The 20,173-nt window shown below is 38.6% G+C and overlaps 1 protein-coding gene across 1 annotated transcript in view; it reads right to left on the bottom strand.

Annotated features, from left to right (window-relative positions):
* The window catches only part of LOC143131795 (coagulation factor XIII A chain-like), a 109,883-nt gene that overhangs the window by 64,128 nt on the left and 25,582 nt on the right, over positions 1 to 20,173 (bottom strand). Inside the window, exons 2-4 of the mRNA XM_076291387.1 lie at positions 17,378 to 17,566; positions 17,152 to 17,270; positions 16,759 to 16,866 (exon numbers count right to left, since the gene is read on the bottom strand). Coding sequence (XP_076147502.1) covers positions 16,759 to 16,866; positions 17,152 to 17,270; positions 17,378 to 17,566 — 416 coding nt within the window. The remainder of the gene's footprint in view (positions 1 to 16,758; positions 16,867 to 17,151; positions 17,271 to 17,377; positions 17,567 to 20,173) is intronic.

The following is a 20,173-nucleotide window of genomic DNA, read 5'->3' as shown; positions in this document are numbered from 1 at the left end:
TGGCTTTGATAAAATGGCCCATTATTTGACATAATACCGGTATTACGATATTGTCTCAACTACATATCATTTTCAAAAATATATCGGTCGTAGTCGTAATACCGATATATCGCCCAGTCCTACTTTGCACTGCATGACATCTGATTATAATTTCACCATAGTAGTCCAGTCATTTTAAGCCAAAATAGGGGTCAAGGTTGAACAAATTGCAACACAAGCAAACTTAACTGATTTTGAATCCTCAATATGTCCTGAGTAAGGGAAAACCCCCCCCGAAGAATCCCGATAGGGGAAAGTTTCGAAAAAGACCCAAATATACCCTATTCATGTGCCTATTCAGTATTTTTCTCACGTGAATAGGGGGAAAAAAATGTACCTTCACATATCACCATGAAAATTACTGAGTTGATTACTTACATCAAGACAAACAACAAAATGTATTATAAGTTTTTTGAAATTGTTTGTTAACATGGGTAAACAGGGCATAATGTAATTACGTATAGTTAATTTGTATAAATACCACAACGGAACTAATAGTCCAGGCAAAGGTCTGACCCAAAACTAATTGCAACAGAATTTATTTTCACATTTTTATATTTCAATTGGTGATCTTTACACCATAGTAAAATACCATGAAAATCCAGTTGGTGGAAATATGTTAAAATGAGGGTTGTTTTATGCATTATTCTTCAGCAAATACTGACAAAACTGTAATTAGAATGTTGTAGAATACACATTCTAAAGCAGTGTTTCCCAAAGTCTGGGTCGCGACCCACGGGTGGGTCACAGGAGATTTTATTTGGGTCGCCAGCACAATTTATCTTGTGTTATAGGCCTAACTGATACCATTTGTCATATGATACCAGGAAAGCTAACAGTTTTCTATTAGGATGTAGATTGTTAACTACCACAGTCACGGTTTTGTCATAAAATCTCATGAAACTGGCGCATGAAACTGGGGGACGAACGCATTGCAGAGGGGATGCCTGAGCATGGATATCTACCTCTCAAAATGAAACCGTTCTGTGGGGCGCCTGCCATGTACCTCGCAGTTGCAAACTGCAAGGGACATGAATCCGCCTATTTGCAACATTAATAGATACCAGTTCCTCAACTTTACCGATTAAAATCTAGTGACGGTGCTGTCAACTAAAGCAGACATCCATAGACCGGACATAAGGCCATTCAATTTGCATAGTTTCGATTGCAGATGTAATCTTTAAAGTTAATAGCAACCTCCTCACATTCTTATTTCTGATTTAAAATGCACAACAGTGCATTATATTAGTTTACAATTTAAATGGGCATTTTAAACACTATTCCTCTCGTTTTCTACCTCGCTAACTCCAAAGTAAAGGCGCATTCTTCCGGCTATTGCGCAAACGCCTCTTGTTCTGATATAACGACTATACAATATATAATATAATACAACAATACAATATAACGACTTGAGTTATTTGCTGTTTACATTGGAATTGACGTCCACAGTGTTATGGACCCATTTGTCTGCGACTGCGCAACATGCGAGAATTTCCCCTACTCTCGGATGCGCATTAAAACGTATCTTTTCAGTAGTCATTTCCAACTTTTCACGCTGATGGTGCTCAAAATGCAACACAACGTGTTCAAAGCAGAGATCCTATAGCAATGTATGGTTGGGGGAGGCATATAAAAGTTGGAGAACCTGTGGCCTAAAACAATATTGGTGGTTGCAGGGTAGATTTGAAGTGAAATGGGTCGCGATGGTCTGTCATTTTTAAAAAGTGGGTCGCCAGAAAAAAAGTTTGGGAAACACTGTTCTAAAGAATATCTGACCCCATCTAACTTAACATGGAATTTTAGAATCTTGCATTGTTGAGGAACATTCTTTTATTTTCAAAGAGTGAATTTCTTTGTCTTATTTCAGACTGGTTTGTTGCAAAATTGGTGTCTATTTTTACATTGTGGCCCTTTGAATCAATGGAAATGGTTGTTGAATCTTTAAATAGAGCCAAGTGTGTTTTTGCATGTAAGTGTTCCACAATGTGTAATTTGTACAAACACATAGTTAAGCATTATTCAGCCTAGGAAAGTGGTTTTGGTGTTTTACGTAATCTGATTTAGAGGTCACTGAAACATACAGTACATCACACTAAAGTATCAGTCCATAATTTTGCAAGTCTTATAGTAATTGACCTCTTGCCCAGGGGTTGACTGATATACTGTCTGTCCAATCAGAGAGGCCTGTACTTTGCCCCTTTACTTTGCACAATTTTTGTCTAAAACAATAATTGGACAGCACAGTATGTTTATGTTAGTGAATGCAGGAAAATTGTGAAGGCAAAGTTGAAGATGGACATGATCATGTCCTAATTCGACAGAAGGATGCAGATGGGATAACTACAGTTAGCCTCCAAGTGACTCTATTGTTGTGACATCTGGCAAAAATGCTATACTAATAAATATAGTTTAAGATTAATAATTAACAATACATGCCTATGCATGGGTCATGGTTTTACCAAAGTCATAGAAAAGTCAAAACTATACATATTCTAAAAGTATATGCACTGTACATCAAATATAGCATCAATCAACTTATGTCCCATCTTCCTCCATACCATGCATAACACATACTCCTCTATTCTGTATAGGCGAATCAAGTGAACAGCTGATACATTTTGGCCTGCACCATTAAGGGAAAACAAATTAAACACCATAAACTATATATTTTCTATAAGCATATACCCTCTAGAGGAGATATAACACCATTTAAGACATTTCCCATCTTCCTCTATGCCATGCACAATACATTGCCCTCTATTCTGTAAAGGCGAATTTAGCGTAAAGTGGATACATTTTGGCCTATACTGTCCAAGGAAAACAAATGAAACACCATAAACTATATATTTTCTATAACAATATACCCTCTAGATGAGATATAATACCAGTTAAGACATGTATTATCTTCCTCCATGCCTTGGAACATTTGTTTGTCAAATGTTGCAATTAGTTTTGGGTCACTATACATTAGCTATACATAATTACATTATGCCCTGTTTGCCCATGTTAACAAACAATTTCAAAAAACTTATAATACATTTTTTGTTTGTCTTGATGTAAGTAATCAACTCAGTAATTTTCATGGTGATATGTGAAGGTTAATTTTTTTCCCCTATTTGTGTGAGAAAAATTCTGTATAGGCGCATGAATAGGGTATATTTAGGTCTTTTTCTAAACTTTCCCCTATTGGGATTCTTCGGGGCTTTTTTTCCCTTACTCAGGACATATTGAGGATACAAAATCAGTTAAGTTTGCTTGTGTTGCAATTTGTTCAACCCTTTCTACTAAAATGACTGGACTATAGAGCATCACAGTCCCGCCCCTCCTCCGAGAGAGCTTAGTTTCCGGAAGTAAATTTCCCATTCATTTCTCCCATTGACGTTTTGGAAAAATCCGTATCTAAAGAGTTTTAGAGCATGTCTTAGGCTAATCAGCTACGGCGTAACTCATAAGCATAGAACATATCATTTCGAGTGAAAAAACGAATAGAAAGTCCAAAAAAAGTCAAAGGTACAAGACCGTGTACATAATTTCATTTCCGAGCGAAGGAACTACTCATCCCATAAACCACCGGGCCTCACTGAAAAATATATAAGCAGCACGAACCAGCGCAAAATATTCATTTCCAACCGGCGACAGCAGCGAACCATCTCCTCCAAACAATGATTTTTATATAGTTAATAGCAGTTATTTCAGGAGTAATCGTGTAAATAATAGTGTTTTGGTATTGAATGTTATATTTACCATCGTGTATTTTATATCGTGTGTGTGAAAGCGGTTAACGTTAACGTTAGCAACATTGTGCAGTGCTTCGTATCTGACTGCCATCCTGATGCATGGACCGGTGCATGGTCTGCTCTTGGACCACCATATTCAGTTTATTAACTTGAATTATTACACAAAATGTTCATTAAATGTACGAAGAAGTATTTCTAGGTTAATGATTGATATAGCTCGTACAGTATGAAGGCTACAGTAGCCTAGCTAATGTTAAAGGAGAATTCCGGTGTGATTTTGACCTAAAGTGTTTTGAAACATGATACCGAGTGTGAACGTATGTCTCATAGCCCATCTCGGCTTGTCCCCTGCACTCCGAAATCTGGCGCTAGTTAGCCGATGCTACCAACAAGGCGGTCAATGGTTGTGCCTCGGCATCGGCATAGCCATGCAAATAAATCACTGTTTTACACCATTTACGAGGCTCAATGTATCTCCACACTTCATTGGTAGACTTCCAAGGGCCCTGAGATTTAAAACGAGACATTGAGAACTTTGAAAAAGCACTGGTAGTTTACTTACAAGATGATTTATACAGACAGTATCTTCTCGAAGTTTAGCGTTTGCAGCCATCTTGAATTTAGTCACGATAAGTCGAGCGACGAGTAAGAATGAACAGGTATGATAAGGGATCAGATTCCAAAAATAATTCTGTGGAAATGCATGGATTACAGTTTCTTCCAGTAGCAGCAACTGGAATCCATGCATTTCCACGGATTTATTTGCATGGCTATGCCGATGCCGAGGCACAACCATTGACCGCCTTGTTGGTAGCATCGGCTAACTAGCGCCAGATTTCGGAGTGCAGGGGACAAGCCGAGATGGGCTATGAGACATACGTTCACACTCGGTATCATGTTTCAAAACACTTTAGGTCAAAATCACACCGGAATTCTCCTTTAACTAGCATTACCAACCTCCCTGCAAAACTCACCACACAACTTCGTAGGTTTGATAGGTCTTGTTCCTCATGCTGGCCCATACAAAACCCACAAGCTGACCCTCGACACACAACAGTCAATAATGTGACCCGATTTAAAGTGGTTTTCACCCCTTTGGTCACTCTTGATTTCGTCCTTGAAACTGAAATATTCACGGGCCGGGGACATGGACGGACCATTTTACTGCAGTGTCTACCCGGTGGTAGCATCCAGCTTTATCAGCTAGCTAGCTAGTTCAAAGGTTTAAGTTCTTAATGGGGATATACAGGGCTTTTTATGCCTCGTCTAAGTTGATGTTTCATATAAACAACAATTCATGTTCATAGAAACAACAAGGTCACTAAAACATAATATATTTCATACCTGTGTTGCAGCATGTAGGCTAATGTTAGCAGCATTATAACGTCTGAAAGGCTAATGATTAGCTAGCCTATCGGCTACCTGAAAAGTTAAGTGTTCAAACTAGCATTTACAGTGTTCTATTTGATGGTGTATTGGCCCTGACTAAGTTCTTGTGATATATAAACCACAATCCTTGTTGATACAAGTACCAATGTTCGTCTAGAAAGTTTTTATTCACATTAAGATTTTCGCCATAGGCAGTAAAAGACTCCGCCATCTTGTCAATAATTTTCGCTGATTCAAGTTTCAAACTATGACTGAACGGCCTTTCCACCAATCAGAGGCATCACTGTGGGATTGTGGGATTGTTCAGGATTGTGGGTAATGAAGTACTTATCCAAGACATCGCGAATAAAAGACATTTATCTCAAAACGAGGTTAGTGCCCTGTGAACTTTTGGCGTCTATATGAGCATACACAATCGCTTAGTACAGCCGTAGCTGGTTTTGAGTCTACCATGTGCAGTTAAGTTTTTATGGCTTATACCCGAATTGTCAATGGAGAAATTGCATTGAATTCTTACTTCCGGAAACTCCTGTGGGCGGGACTGTGATGCTCTATAGGGTAGCCTACACAATTGTAGGCAATGGCTATATTTTGGATATATAGGCTAGGCTTAAATGTCACTCGGACAGACCGACAGAATTGTTTTTTTTTTTTTAGGCTACTCCAGCCGACAGTCTGTCCTGCATTGACAACATGTTACATAGCCTAAACAAATGTTATAGGCCTAGGTTTTTCTACTTTTTTTTACTTGTATGCTCGATTTTGAATTATCTACTTTGTGAATGAAGTTGTAGCCTACTTTCCTTTGTTCAATGTGCATGTTGATCGATGCTGGCAAGCATGTCCCTGTCATCATGTCATTGCTCTCGTCTTGTTTTTGCTGAACCTTCCAGTGAAGTTTTCTGAGCTGTTAGATTTATAGAACATCTACTTCTGTGTAATAACATGGGCTGATACCACATAAGCCAGTCGTAACTTTTATTATCGTGGGGTAGGCTAACGCTTTGGGCGAATTCGCGATGTAGCCTAGGCCTAATTCACTAACGAAACAGGCATGAGAGGGGAGATTTTCTGACGTTTCAACAACGAAACAGAGTTTGCCATCGTTGCAAGAAATAAGCAAATTTGTAGCTAGTCGCTAGAAGCCATTTCTCTCGCTAGGGATGGCCAAAACTTAATCTAGCGACAGAATCGCTAAATTGTCAACACTTTCCCAGTCGTCCTTGTTTATCTTTCGCGCAACGCACGTTACAGACTAGTCCATTTCATTGTGGAAGTAGGGGGTGTATGTGTAGGGACATAACCATGAACTGGACATTTTAACTACTATGTCAATGTTTTAAGTATTATTATTATAATTATTACAATTTACCATACTTTAGAAGCGTTCATGATGATAAGGGGTTTTTATTTTTTTATTTTTAGGTTGGTTGGGGGCCCCCCTACTAAGACTACTGGTAGGGGGCCCCAAGCAGCCGCCTACCTATGCCTCTATGTTAAGACCGCCTCTGGGCGGGAGTCATAGTTGATGACAACTGATTTTATATAGAATTATTGTAGTGATGACTTTTATTTTAAAACAGTTGTGGGCAGAGGAAACAGTTGGCAGGAGCCATAGTTGATGACAACTGACAGTTTAAAAGGCTGAACAGTAAAATAGTTGGATAGTTAAAATGGTGAAATTATTTAAAATGGAATTATTGTAGTGAGGAGTTTTATTTTGAAACAGTTGTGGGCAGAGGAAACAGTTGAAAGAAGTCAAAGTTGACAACTGACTGTTGCTAGAGTAGTTATGGTGGTTGCTATGCTGGTTGCTAGGTTAATGATGTTGGTTGCTAGGTTTTAACTGTGAATATGGTTGCTAGGCTGTTGCTAAGGTACTTGAAGTCATTGCTAGGTTGTTGCTAGGGTGTCCATGGTGGCTACTATCAGAAATAAAGGAGTTACTACAGTGGTTTGCTAGTATAATCATATTGGTTGCTATGGAAACTGACATACATGCTTAATTTCAATGGTTGCTAGGTAGGTGGTGGTTTAATATAGTAGGCTAGAGGCATAGTTAATGATAACTGACAGTTGGAATAGTTGAACAGTTAAATAGTTGGATAGTTTAAATGGTTAAATTAATTAGGGAATTATTGTAGTGGAGACTTTTATTTTGAAACAGTTGTGGGCAGAGGAAACAGTTGAACAGGATCTTTAGTCTTAAGAGAGCCAGATTGTGTGCTTAAAGCCTGAGACAGACAGTTGCTGGAGGTGGCCGGAACCATATGGCTCTGGCCGGAACACTTGGCATAGGATTCTAAGTGCTCTATTGTGAATTTCCCCATTGACTTAACATTAGATTATGACATCACAATAGAGCAATTAGAATCCTATGTCAGGTGTTCAGGCCACCTGGAGCAACTGTCTCAGGCCTTAAGCATACAATATGGCTGTATTAAGACTGCAGATCCTGTTCAACTGCTTCCTGTGCCCACAACTGTTTCAAAATAAAGTTCCTTTAAACTATCCAACTTTTTAACTGTTCAACTGTTCAACTGTTACTGTAACTGTTTGTCAACTATGACTCCCATCAACTGTATCATCTGCCTTCAACTGTTTCAAAATAAAAGTCCTCACTAGCTAGTTAGCATCATTAACATTGTTAACATTGTTAACATAATTAACATTTTAGCATAACTGCTAAAAATTATTAGCTAAGTTAGCTAAGTCACATAGTTAGCATGTTAGCATTTTTTTTTTCAAAACTGCTAGAAAACTTAATCTAAGTTAGCTAAGTAACTTGGTCAGAATAATTAGCTTGGTTAACATAACTGCTAGCAAACATTAGAGCCATTCCAACTGTCAGTTATCTTCAACTATCTACCTATATAGAGCCTTTAAACTATTTGTCTATCAACACGCATTAAACTTTCAGTCTGTCAACAACTTTTAAACTATCTACATTTAACTTCAACTAAACTTTCAACATTCATTAAACTATCTGTCTATTAAACTATCTGTCTTAGCAACGTTGACTGGGAGATGTTCAAGACAAACTCTGCTGACATAAATGAGTTTACTGAAGTCTCATTGAGTTACATCAATATGCTAACTGATTCCATCATCCCAACTGTAAAGATCCAAAGCTTCCCTAACCAGAAGCCATGGGTGGATAGAGAAGTGAGAACGGCATTAAAGACATGCACCATGACTTATAATGCTGGGCTTTCAGGGGATATGACTGATTGCAAAGCAGCATCTTATAGTTTACGTAGAGCTATTAAAGATGCTAAGCGGCGCTATAGAGACAAAGTTGAAGCTGATTTCTTGGAGGGTGATCCAGCACGAGTGTGGAAAGGACTCCGAACCATCACTGGCTTTGAAAGAAAGTCCCCTCCTATGATGAATGTGAGTAAAGCCCTCCCTGATGAACTTAATGCTTTTTATGCTCGCTTTGACATGAAAAACACAGACTATCTTGCACTAGCTGCAGCATGTGAAGCAAATGAGGATGCACCTTTCTGTGTCTCTGAGGTCGATGTGAGCAATGCCTTTAGGAGGGTTAATTGTAGAAAAGCTGTTGGACCGGATGGAATTTCTAACAGGGTTTTGAAATCCTGCGCTGCTCAGTTAGCTCCTGTGTTCACTTATATCTTTAACACATCATTGGCTCAAGAGACAGTTCCTACTTGCCTCAAGCAGTCTGTTATTGTTCCAGTACCGAAAAAAAAAAAAAGTCCATCATGTCTGAATGACTACCGCCCAGTAGCCCTGACGTCTACAGTGATGAAGTGTTTTGAGAAGCTTGTGAAAAACATTATCTGCTCATCCCTCCCTGCCTCCTTCGACCCCCTCCAATTTGCTTACAGAGCCAACAGGTCTACAGAGGATGCCATCTCAAACCTCATGCACACCACCTTAACTCACCTGGAGGAGGGGAATGGGAATTATGTGAGGATGCTGTTCATTGACTTTAGTTCAGCATTCAACACGATAGTACCTCTCACCTTGGTCACAAAGATGAAGGCCTTAGGACTGAACACCACCCTGTGTCACTGGATATTTGACTTTCTCACCAACCGTTCACAAGTGGTTAGAGTGGGGGGTCTGACATCTGACACATTAACCATCAGCACTGGTGCTCCCCAAGGCTGTGTTTTGAGTCCACTGCTGTACAACATCTACACACATGACTGCAAAGCCAACAGTAGTCATACCTCCATCATCAAGTTTGCAGATGACACAGTGATCTTGGGCCTGATTAGTAACAACAATGAACAGCTCTACTTGGATCAGGTTGATGAGGTGGCACAGTGGTGTCAATCTAACAGCTTGACACTGAATATCAATAAAACCAAGGAAATGGTAGTGGATTACAGAAGGCAGCAGCACTAGCAACACTTTAGTAACCATATGATTTACCTTATCAACAACCTAGCAACCACAATAGCAACCAACATGATTACCCTGGCAACCAGCATAGCAACCACTTTATTTGGCATAGCAACCATCATATATACCCTAGCAACAACATTGTTACTATCTTTGCATTATCTGTTTTTACTCTGTATGATATTTTACACCATATGCTTTACATTTTCATGCACTGGTAATTCCCTGGAATTACATTTTCTAGTTATTACAGTGCATAAAAATGATATCCGAAGTCGTCTTCTTATTACAGTGCATGGAAATGCACTGTTCTGTTATCCGAAATCTTCTTCTTTTTATTATTATTCTTCTAACCAAAATGTCTGCGTCCAATTCAGCTTCAACCGATTAACATAGAAACTTTGTTCAAACTCTGTAACGTAGGTCTTGAAAGGGACACTTGAGCAATTTACTTTTCACTTTTGTGACCTTTATACCTTTTGAGATATTAACAAAAAACAAGCTTATTTTTCCCCATGGACTTTGCATTGGCACTATGACATCACAATGGGCTAATTAAATTGATTGCACCTGTATCAACTGCTTTTTGCTCAACTAGGCCAACTCTGTCTGTGTCTCTTCATTCTATAAGGCACATTCCATCCAACTTTCTATCCATTCATCCTATTCTGATACTAATTGCAGATACTGCAATTGTGGGGTGTATCAGGAACGGGCAGGAGGAGGAGTATAGGAGCCTGGTGGAGGACTTTGTGCAATGGTGCAAACTCAATCATCTCCAACTCAACACTTCAAAGACCAAGGAGATGGTGGTGGATTTCCGCAGGTCTAAGCCCACTCTGCTACCAGTCTCCATTATGTCGAGGTGGTAAGCACCTACAAGTACCTGGGTCTCCACCTGGACATTAAACTGGACTGGTCAGCCAACACTGACGCACTCTACAAGAAAGGGCAGAGCAGGCTGTACTTCCTGAGGAGGCTGCGCTCCTTCAATGTGTGCAGCAAGCTCCTCAGGATGTTCTACCAGTCTGTTGTTGTCAGCGTCCTCTTCTATGCAGTGGTATGTTGGGGAGGAAGCACAAAGAAGAAGGATGCGGGGCGACTTGACAGGCTGGTAAGGAAAGCTGGCTCTGTAGTGGAAGCTGAACTGGAGTGCATCACTTCAATATCTGACAAAAGGACCCTGAACAAACTGATCAACATCTTGGACAATGAGTGTCATCCACTCCACAGCACTATTGTTAAAGCTACACCAAAGAGTTTTTTGTACCTTAAAATAATTTTTCCAAAATTGTTTCCGTGGTTCATCAACTCGTAACAGGGTGAACGACACTTCTGCATTCGCTTCGCGGCCCTCTATCGGCTGTAACCGCACTATGCAAGTTTGCCAGGGGGTCGTTTCTAGAAAGCATCGTTTGCTAACTTGCGTCGCAACCTTGGTAGTACGCTCCATCGTTCTTGGATTTGGTGTTTCTAGAAAAGGTAGTTCGAACTCTCAATCGCAAAAAAGGACGCAAAGTTTGGTCGTTTGAACTACTGCCCCTAGGCAGTCGCACTTGTGTCGTTCCTTGGTAGTTCCTGTTGGTGTCCGGAGCGCCTAACCAAAAATCACAACCGCCTAACCAAAATTTGCGAAGTGGATGTTTATCTCGTGACTCAATGATTGATCTATCCTGTAGCTTAATTTTGATTAAGACACTGACTCCCCTACTTGGCTCATTCTTGCTATTTATGTTAATTCGAGTATTGCCTTGCTTTTAGTATTATAATCTTCACAGACTCTTACAACAGCAGTGATAAATGGTGTAGTGGCTAGAGCAGAAGACTTGTTATCCCAACGTTGTAGGTTCGGTTTTCTTATGATGTGAGATTGTCCTTGCTTCTCGCTACCTGCAGGTGAACTAGTGTGACACGTAGATTCAATTGTTTTTGACTGATGTATTGCCTACCTATGGTCTCTCGATGTAGAGTAACTATATACATAAATATGTATGGTCAAAACCTATTGTTGTGTCTCGTAGGCCTACTCTTACTCAGAGATGAAAAGAAGAGATAGAATGCGAACTCCGGCCGAGCGCGCAGTGCACCAACGCGCTGCCGTTAAGCCACGAGACAGTTGATAATCTATGGGATACCCAGATATTTGTCCAGGCTATATATTTTTTCCAACACATAGATATTTAACACAAATAATGACTCATATTGGTCTGCTTAAGTTAACTGTTTTATATGCTTGCAATAGGTTTAGGTTTTGGCTGATGGCAATGACAATACCAGCATTAATCACTAGGTTTAGATTAGAAACATGTCGACATAGGCCGTGACAGAACATTTCTAGGGGGTGGGGTATTACACGTTGCCACTGTTTCCACCAATGATATGTATCGCTGCATCATCAACAACGTTGTTGGAACTATGGTGTTCGAACGTCGGAGGTAGCGAATTGCGACACAGGTACGATGCTTTCTGGAAACAGGTGTAACAGTGTCGTTGTTTGGTCGCAAGTTGCGTCGTACCATGGTGGTTGAGCAACGTCGTTGCTAACTTTTCTAGAAACGACCCCCAGATCGGGTAGCGGGTTTGTAGTTCGATGGAATGAGACATAAGAAACTACAAATTTGACTTGCATGATGTCGCAATACATCGTACTTTCATAAAATCATGCAACATATTCTACCTTGTCTATGGACATCGTTATTTGCAAAGCCGTTGCTGGATAAACAAATAGTGTGCGTGCGACAGAGGAAAAGTTCTTTGGTGTTGCTTTAAGCAGAAGAGCCTGATCAGCTGGAGACTTCGCTCACTGCCTTGCACAACAGACAGACTGAGGAAGTCATTCATCCCCAGGGCCATTGAACTGTTCAATGCATCACTTAAGGCAGTGGTCACCAAACTACAGCCCGCGGGCCGGATACAAAATATATGTTTGGGACTCCCTGCTTATAGTTTTGAGAATGCTATTATTAGTATTATTTAATTTGAGCTACATTTTACACTGATATGGCAAGATGGCAATATAAACACAAATAACAATGGTATTAAATGGCAATAGCCTATAGATTAAATGTAATGGAATATTCAACTAAGGTAGACTGCCTTTGTTCACAGCGCTAAGCTATTTATGGTTACTGATATACTCCGAGTCTCTGGCCCTCTCTTAGAGCCAGGCATAGTGAGCTGGCCCTCGGAAGAAAAAGTTTAGGGACCACTGACTTAAGGGAAGAGGAGAAATAGACTTCTCCGCATAGTCTGTCTGCCTCTTCACCACCTCCATGTCTTGAACTGTCTGTCCACTAGCCACTTTACCATTGCCTCACTGTTTGCGTGCTTTATTAGCACATATGCACAACCCCTCCCTCCAAACTGTGACCACACTTATACCTTTCTTAATATAGTTATTTATACATAGATATATAGACTTTATTCTTGCACTGTTGCACTCGTTTGACTTACTCATTTGCACCATCACCATGACACTCATTCACAAAGAGCACCTTACCTTACCTTATGACCAGAGGACCACAGGCTCAGTCCCTGCTTCAGTCATTGCAAGCGCACCTGATTGATTAATCACCCACTATGTGGATACCGTTTTTTAGAATTGATTTAGATTAAGTTTTATTTAGTATAATTTGTATTTTAGTATTAGTATATTCTTTATCTTCTACAGTCCTTATTGCTTAGTTGTGTTTTTTATATTACTTTTACTTTTAATTACTTTTTCTGCTGTTAGTGAATGTGTGTGTGTATGTTGTCTGTATGCTACTGTGACCTTGAATTTCCCCTAGGGATCAATAAAGTATCTATCTATCTATCTATCTATTCAAACCATTCACTCATCCACCCATTAAACTATCAACATCCATTAAACAATCTGCCTATCGACATCCATTCAACTTTCTGTCTATCAACATCCATTACACTATCTACATTCAACTTTTAAACTATATACTTTGTCTCAGGATTTAAGCATAGACTACAGATCCTGTTCAACTATTTCCTCTGCCCACAACTGTTTCAAAATAAATGTCCTCACTACAATAATTCACTATTAAATCATTTAACTATTTAAACTACTGTTCTATTTAACTGTTCAGCCATTTCAACTGCCAGTTATCATCAACTATGACTCCCGCCAACTGTTTCCTCTGCCCACAACTGTTTCCAAATAAAAGTTTGTTTTGCATTTTATTTTAAATATATGTTTTGCATTTTCATGCACTGGTAATTTCCTCGAAATTACATTTTCTAGTTATTATTATTCTTTTTACCTTTTTGTGCACGCTATTCAGCTCGAACCGCTTAACATACAAACATGGTTGAAACACCGTTCCTTAGATCTTCCAAGCCTTTAACGGCCTATCCATTTTTCATTTTTGAGAAGTTTATACTTTTTGAGATAAATGCAATTAAAAGTGTATTTTCCCCATAGACTTGAGTGGAGGCTGTGACATCATAATAGAGCCAGCTGTGCTCATTAAGGAGTTGTTCCCGGGCTAATCAGAACACTGGCACAGGTGCCACCTCTGAGGAATCCAATTGTCTCAGCTTCTAAGCATACAATCTGACTCTCCCTGAACTACACATCCTGTTGAAGTGTTTCCTGTGTGTTAAAAATAAAAGTCCCAGCCATATCTCATGCTTTCAGAATTATATCTCCAGAACGGCTTGACACACTTGTTTCAAATTTGGTACGAGTGTTTGTATGGACTTAAAGATGAAGTGAGTTGATGTTGCAGGTTGAAGGTCAAATGTCAAAGTCAAAAACACCTTGAGTGTGATATCTCAAGAATGCCTTATCAAACAAGATTCAAATTTGGTTACTCCAAAACCACCTTTGCAGGTATCACAATTATCCTACAAAACCAGCTAGCATTGAGCTCAATAGCCCCACCAACACCCTAGCCAGCAAATTGCATCCCCTCGTGTAATTCCCCGGAATTGCTGTTCTAGTTACAGTGCATGAAAATGCACTGTACTGTTCTTCCAAGTCTTCTTATTCTTATTACAGTGCATAAAAATGCTGTACTGTTCTTCCCAGGCTTCTTCTTCTTCTTTTTATTACAGTGCATGAAAATGCACTGTACTGTTCTTCCAAAGTCTATTTACAGTGCATGAAAATGCACTGTACTGTTCTTCCTAGGCAACTTTAACAACTTCTTATTATTATTCCGCTTACCACTTTTTCCGTACGCAATTTCTCTTGAACAGTTTAACTTAGAAACTTTGTTCAAACTTTGTAACGTAGGTCTTCAAACGGACCAAGCTGCTATGTCTTTTCAACTTTTCAACTTTTTAAACTATTAAAGAAAAACTTTTTAAAAATCCCCATAGACTTAACATTGCCGATTGTGACATCATAATACGGCCGTTAAGCAAATAGAATCCTATGGCAGGTGTTCAGGCCACCTGCAGCCTCAGGCTTTAAGCATACAATCTGGGTCAATTAAGACTACACATCCTATTCAACTGTTTCCTCTGCCCAAAACTGTTTCAAAATAAAAGTCCTCACTACAATAATCCACTGTTAAACAATGTAACCCATTAAACTACTGAACTTTTTACATTCAACTTTTAAACGGTCTACTTTTAAACTATCATTAAACTATCTATCTATTAAACTAGCTGTCTATCAACAACTTTTAAACTATCTACATTCAACTTTTAAACTTTTAAACTATATACATTCACTAGCTGTCTATCAACAACTTTTAACTTGTCATCAACTATGTCAACATTTTTCATCAACTATGACTCCTACCCACTGTAGTTAGTTAGCATGGTTAACAAAGTTAGCATGTTAACATTGTTAGCATTTTTAACAAAACTGCTAAAAATGATTAGCTAGGTTAGCTAAGTCACATGGTTAGCATAGTTAGCATGCTAACATGCTAGTTAGCATTTTTTGCAAAACTACTAAAATTATTAGCTAAGTAACATGGTTAACATAGTTAGCATGCTAGCATGTTAGCATGCTAGTTAGAATTTTTAGCAAAACTGCTAAAATTGATTAGCTAGGTTAGCTAAGTAACATGGTTAACATAGTTAGCATGCTAGCATGTTAACATGCTAGTTATCATAGTTAGCATAATTGCTAAAAATGATTAGCTAAGTTAGCTAAGTAACATGGTTAACATAGTTAGCATGCTAACATGCTAGTTAGCATAGTTAGCATAACTACTAAAAATGATAAGCTTGGTTAGCTAAGTCACATGGTTAATATAGTTAGCATGTTAGCATTGCTAACATAGTTAGCATGTTTAGCAAAACTGCTAAAAAATGTTAGTTAAGTTAGCTAAGTAACATGGTTAGCATGTTAGCATTGCTAGCACTGCTATAAAACATTAAGTAGCATGGTTAGCAGAATTAAAAATCTTAGCATAACTGCTAGCAAAAATTAGAGCCATTCCAACTTTTAGTTATCGTCAAATATCTACCTATACACAGCCATTAAACGATTTGAATATCAACATTCATTCAACTTCCAGTCTGTCAACAACTTTTAAACTATTTACCTTCAACTTTTAAACGGTCTACTTTTAAACTATCATTAAACTATCTATTAAACTAGCTGTCTATCAACAACTTTTAAACTATCTACTGTCTATCAACAACTTTTATCTACATTCAGCTTTTAAACAGTCTACTTTTAAACTATCAACTCTTATTAAGCTATGCAACCACCATGTCTATCCTAGCATCACCGTAGTAACCATCTCTGTATTATCTGTTTTAACTATACATGATATTTTACATCACAACTTTAGCATTTTCATGCACTGGTAATTCCTTGGAATTGCATTTCTAGTTATTATTATTCCGCTTACCACTTTTTCCGTACCGTTCCGAATGATATGAGAAATGCACCAAAGCGACTGAGAAAAAACTGTATTTAGCAGATATGTAGCACCCCCTCATGGTTATATAGCACCCACATGAATAATTGCCCAATAGGCTCCAACAACTTCTCTCTGAATCTCATAACATGTGGAGTGGGTTGCCCTAGGCCTACACATGAAGGAAGAAAGAACCGTGTTTTGTGGCCATGAATGATGGCTTTTCATGGCACTTTGCCTTCAATTTTCTTTCCTTGATCAACTACTCACTTGCATTGTGCCTCACTCCAAGTTGCTTTAGATAAAACCATCTTCCTAGTTATTATGTGATGTGATACAATACATTTGAGAATATCCTGCTCACCTCAGGTCATACTTACTATTGCAGATGTTCTCCGGCTTACCAGAATAACCTTATTTCTATCATCCAGCAGTATGCCTGACATGTTCAAGACATAGAAACAGGCATCCAGAACACCAGGTTTGTACTGCTTGGGAAAATAATTTGCTTTAAATGTGTGGGCTACATGATTGGGCAGGCCATGATCAATACTTAACCCACAACCCCATTTATAAAGATGAAATAAAAATCAATTTCATTTCATACATTTGAATTACAGCATCTACAGCAAATTAAACTCTACAGTATTTGATTCACCTCTATCAACCCTTAAATGTAAGGCAATCAGAGACTCAAATGATACTGCCCTGAATACTGACACTAAACATTAAAACAAATGACAGTAATATTTTAATGGCTCTCTGTTTTTCACCTGTCCGAAGTTCCATGGCCTGCTGGCTACATTGTTTGTCTCTCCATTGAAGATTATTCCCTGGTCATTGAGAACGTACTCTTTCCGCTGATTCTCATCACTCAAGAAGACTTCATCTTCTACAGTAAAATCAGACAATACAGAAAAAGACCAATTCTTGATCTAGTTTGACAGTATAATTAAAATATGGACAATGCCTACAATTATGATGAATATTAAATCTTACCTGGGCACCATGCATTGAAGAGGACATAAATGTCTGTGTTGAGGTCTGTCCGTTGTTTTCCCGAAGACTTTACTAACACAGTCAAAAAGATGTGATACTGTCCGACAATGCAGTCTGCTGAAGGTGTTATGCCCACAGTCATTGTGTCACCTGTCGGCTTGACCTCTACCACCCACTTACACGTTTGATCTGAAATTGGACACTTGGGTCCTAGAAGCACAATGACGTAGGTAGCCTTGCCAGAGAGGGAGTTCTTACCTGCAAAATGATGAGGCTAGGCATTAAAATAATTTCCTTCAAAGGCCTGATTAAAAATATAACGTAACAGAGAAGGTCCGCACACTTGCTCTCCGTTTTTTTTTGTTTTTGTCAATCCCCAACACAAATGATGTTTCGAGCCCTTCGGCTCTTCATCAAACTTGTACAGACAAAGACCATCACCGTTTTAAAATACTAAATGAACTGTTTAAAAATATACAAATATTTCTTAATGAAAGATTGTCACAATCTCTTACAGTAAATAAAAGCATGTGACAGGTAAAAATGAGTAGGCTATTAGATACTTTATTGAGATACTGTTTCTTCTTTTCTCTCTAAAACGTGGGCCAAACATTTGGGGCTGTATATGCAAACAAGAACCAAGAAAATGTCACTTTACAAAGTCTTGCACATATTTAACTGCTACCAGTGGAAACAAAACTACATTCATGGCAACTTTGACTGACTATAGGGCTTATTCGCAAACACCGCCGCGGCCATATTGTTGATATGACATTCCAGTTCTATAGGCTATTCTCAGAGGCGGACAGAGTACACAGCTTTATTACTTGAGTAAAAGTACAGATACCCTTTGTTAAATTTTACTCAAGTACAAGTACAAGTAAAAGTACAACATTCAGATGTCTACTTAAGTAAAAGTACTGAAGTACTTGTTTTTAAAAGTACTTGAGTATCAAGAGTACAAGAGTAGCCTACATTTTCTAAATATTGCATTACTACTTCCACAGTGCTTTCATTTATGTACAGAAATGTCCTACATGGAGTTATAAAAAATGTTAATGTTAATACCTTGGAGAATGTAAAAGTAATTGAAAGTGAAATCAAGTCATTTTCATCTTTTTACCATGTTGCCAGGGATGGGCAGTATTTCTAATACATGTATTTAAAATACGTATTTCAAATACAAAATATTCATATCTCGTCAATATAAGCAGCCTAAATAAACTTATGGACCCATATCTAATAGCATTAAGTAAAGATCCGTCATTATTGTCTGCTGTAAATTATTTGTGTGTAATTTATGGCTTAGTCTAAATCATATCATAACCATATCCTAACCCTAACCTCAGTGATAAGTATAAATCATATCATAACCCTAACCTTAACCCAAACCCTAACCTCAGTGATAAGTATAAACCATATCATAACCCTAACCTTTACCCAAACCCTGACCCTAACCTCAGTGATAAGTATAAATCATATCATAACCCTAACCTTAACCTCAGTGACAAATCCAACTGGCATTCCAAAGTGAGCATCTGCTCAATAGCTCAGGGGTAAACCTGGGGTATGCAACCAGGGTTCAATTCCCACCCTTTTGTTTCTTACTTTCCCTTCCCTCCCCCCTTTTCTTTATAGGTTGTCTTTTCTTAGCTTTATCTAAAGGCACAAGTGGTGGAGTGCATGAGCTGGGGGTTACCACCCGGGAGTCCCGGGTTCGATCCTTGGCAGGCACGAAGCTGCATTTCCTACTTCCTTATTACAAGTTGCCTGTACGGTGAGCAGACGTCTAGTGATGTCACAGGTGGGCTCAGACACGTGCACACATAGATGTCAAAAGGGGCTTGAGACCCTGACCTTTTTCTTCCAGGAGAGAAAGTGCCTTTTTTTATGGAGTGCTTTAAAAAGAGTGACAATACATATTCCTGTTTCCACACAGCTTCCCTGTCAAAAAATAAATTAAACTAAAAATCTAAATGTAAGTGTATGTGTTTCCAGTTTAGCTTCTATTACCTCTATTGCTGTGCCTAGCCTGTGAGAATAAGTTACTTGCTCTTGTTATGTTTACTCTTGTACAAAGAACAACACACAAATGTTACAAATTTTGCCGGTTGGATCATTTAGCTGGATCGCTGTGGATTTAGGTCAGTCACTTAAAAGGGGGGTGAATATTTATGCAATCGCTTATTTTGCATTATATATTTTTAATCAATTAACATTAGTTTGTAGAAATCTGTTTTCATTTTGACATTAAAGAGGGGATTTTTGTAAATTATTGTAAAAAAGGCCAAATTAAATTGATCGATATTTCATTAGTTATAAAAGCAGTAAAGGTGGAAATATCCAAGGTGGGTGAATACTTTTTATAGGCACTGTAATCATTTTTGATATTATTGTAGTGATAAGTGACTATACGGGCCACCATAGTCCCCACCTGTGATGTCATCTTTATGTGGTTAAGAAATAAAGCATTAGTTCTGAGCAAGGGGGCAAGCGAACGTTCAGAGAGTGTCGACACTATGGCGGATCTGAGTCTAAATAGGAGACCAGCTCCACCTAACCTTTCCATTGAACCCCGTTCAATTTGGCGCCACTTTGACATCAAATAATGTTACAGCTGAAACATTTTAAGCCTTTATTATGAACCTTTTCTATTTTCGGAGTAATACAACATTGTGTGATTGGCGTCATAACCTCATAACTGACTTACCGGCTGAGTAATAAACTTTTTTTCCGAAAACAATACTATCATGACGTAATTTACGTAATGAGCATGCGACCAGAGAGCGTTAAAGC

Source organism: Alosa pseudoharengus, unplaced genomic scaffold (assembly GCF_046254945.1).
Source record: "Alosa pseudoharengus isolate Yale_2024_CS ecotype anadromous, Long Island Sound unplaced genomic scaffold, YU_APseudo_1.1 YU_APseudo_1.1_scf_18, whole genome shotgun sequence".
Classification (NCBI taxonomy): Eukaryota; Metazoa; Chordata; class Actinopteri; order Clupeiformes; family Clupeidae; genus Alosa; species Alosa pseudoharengus.
This window is presented reverse-complemented; position numbering and strand designations above follow the sequence as displayed.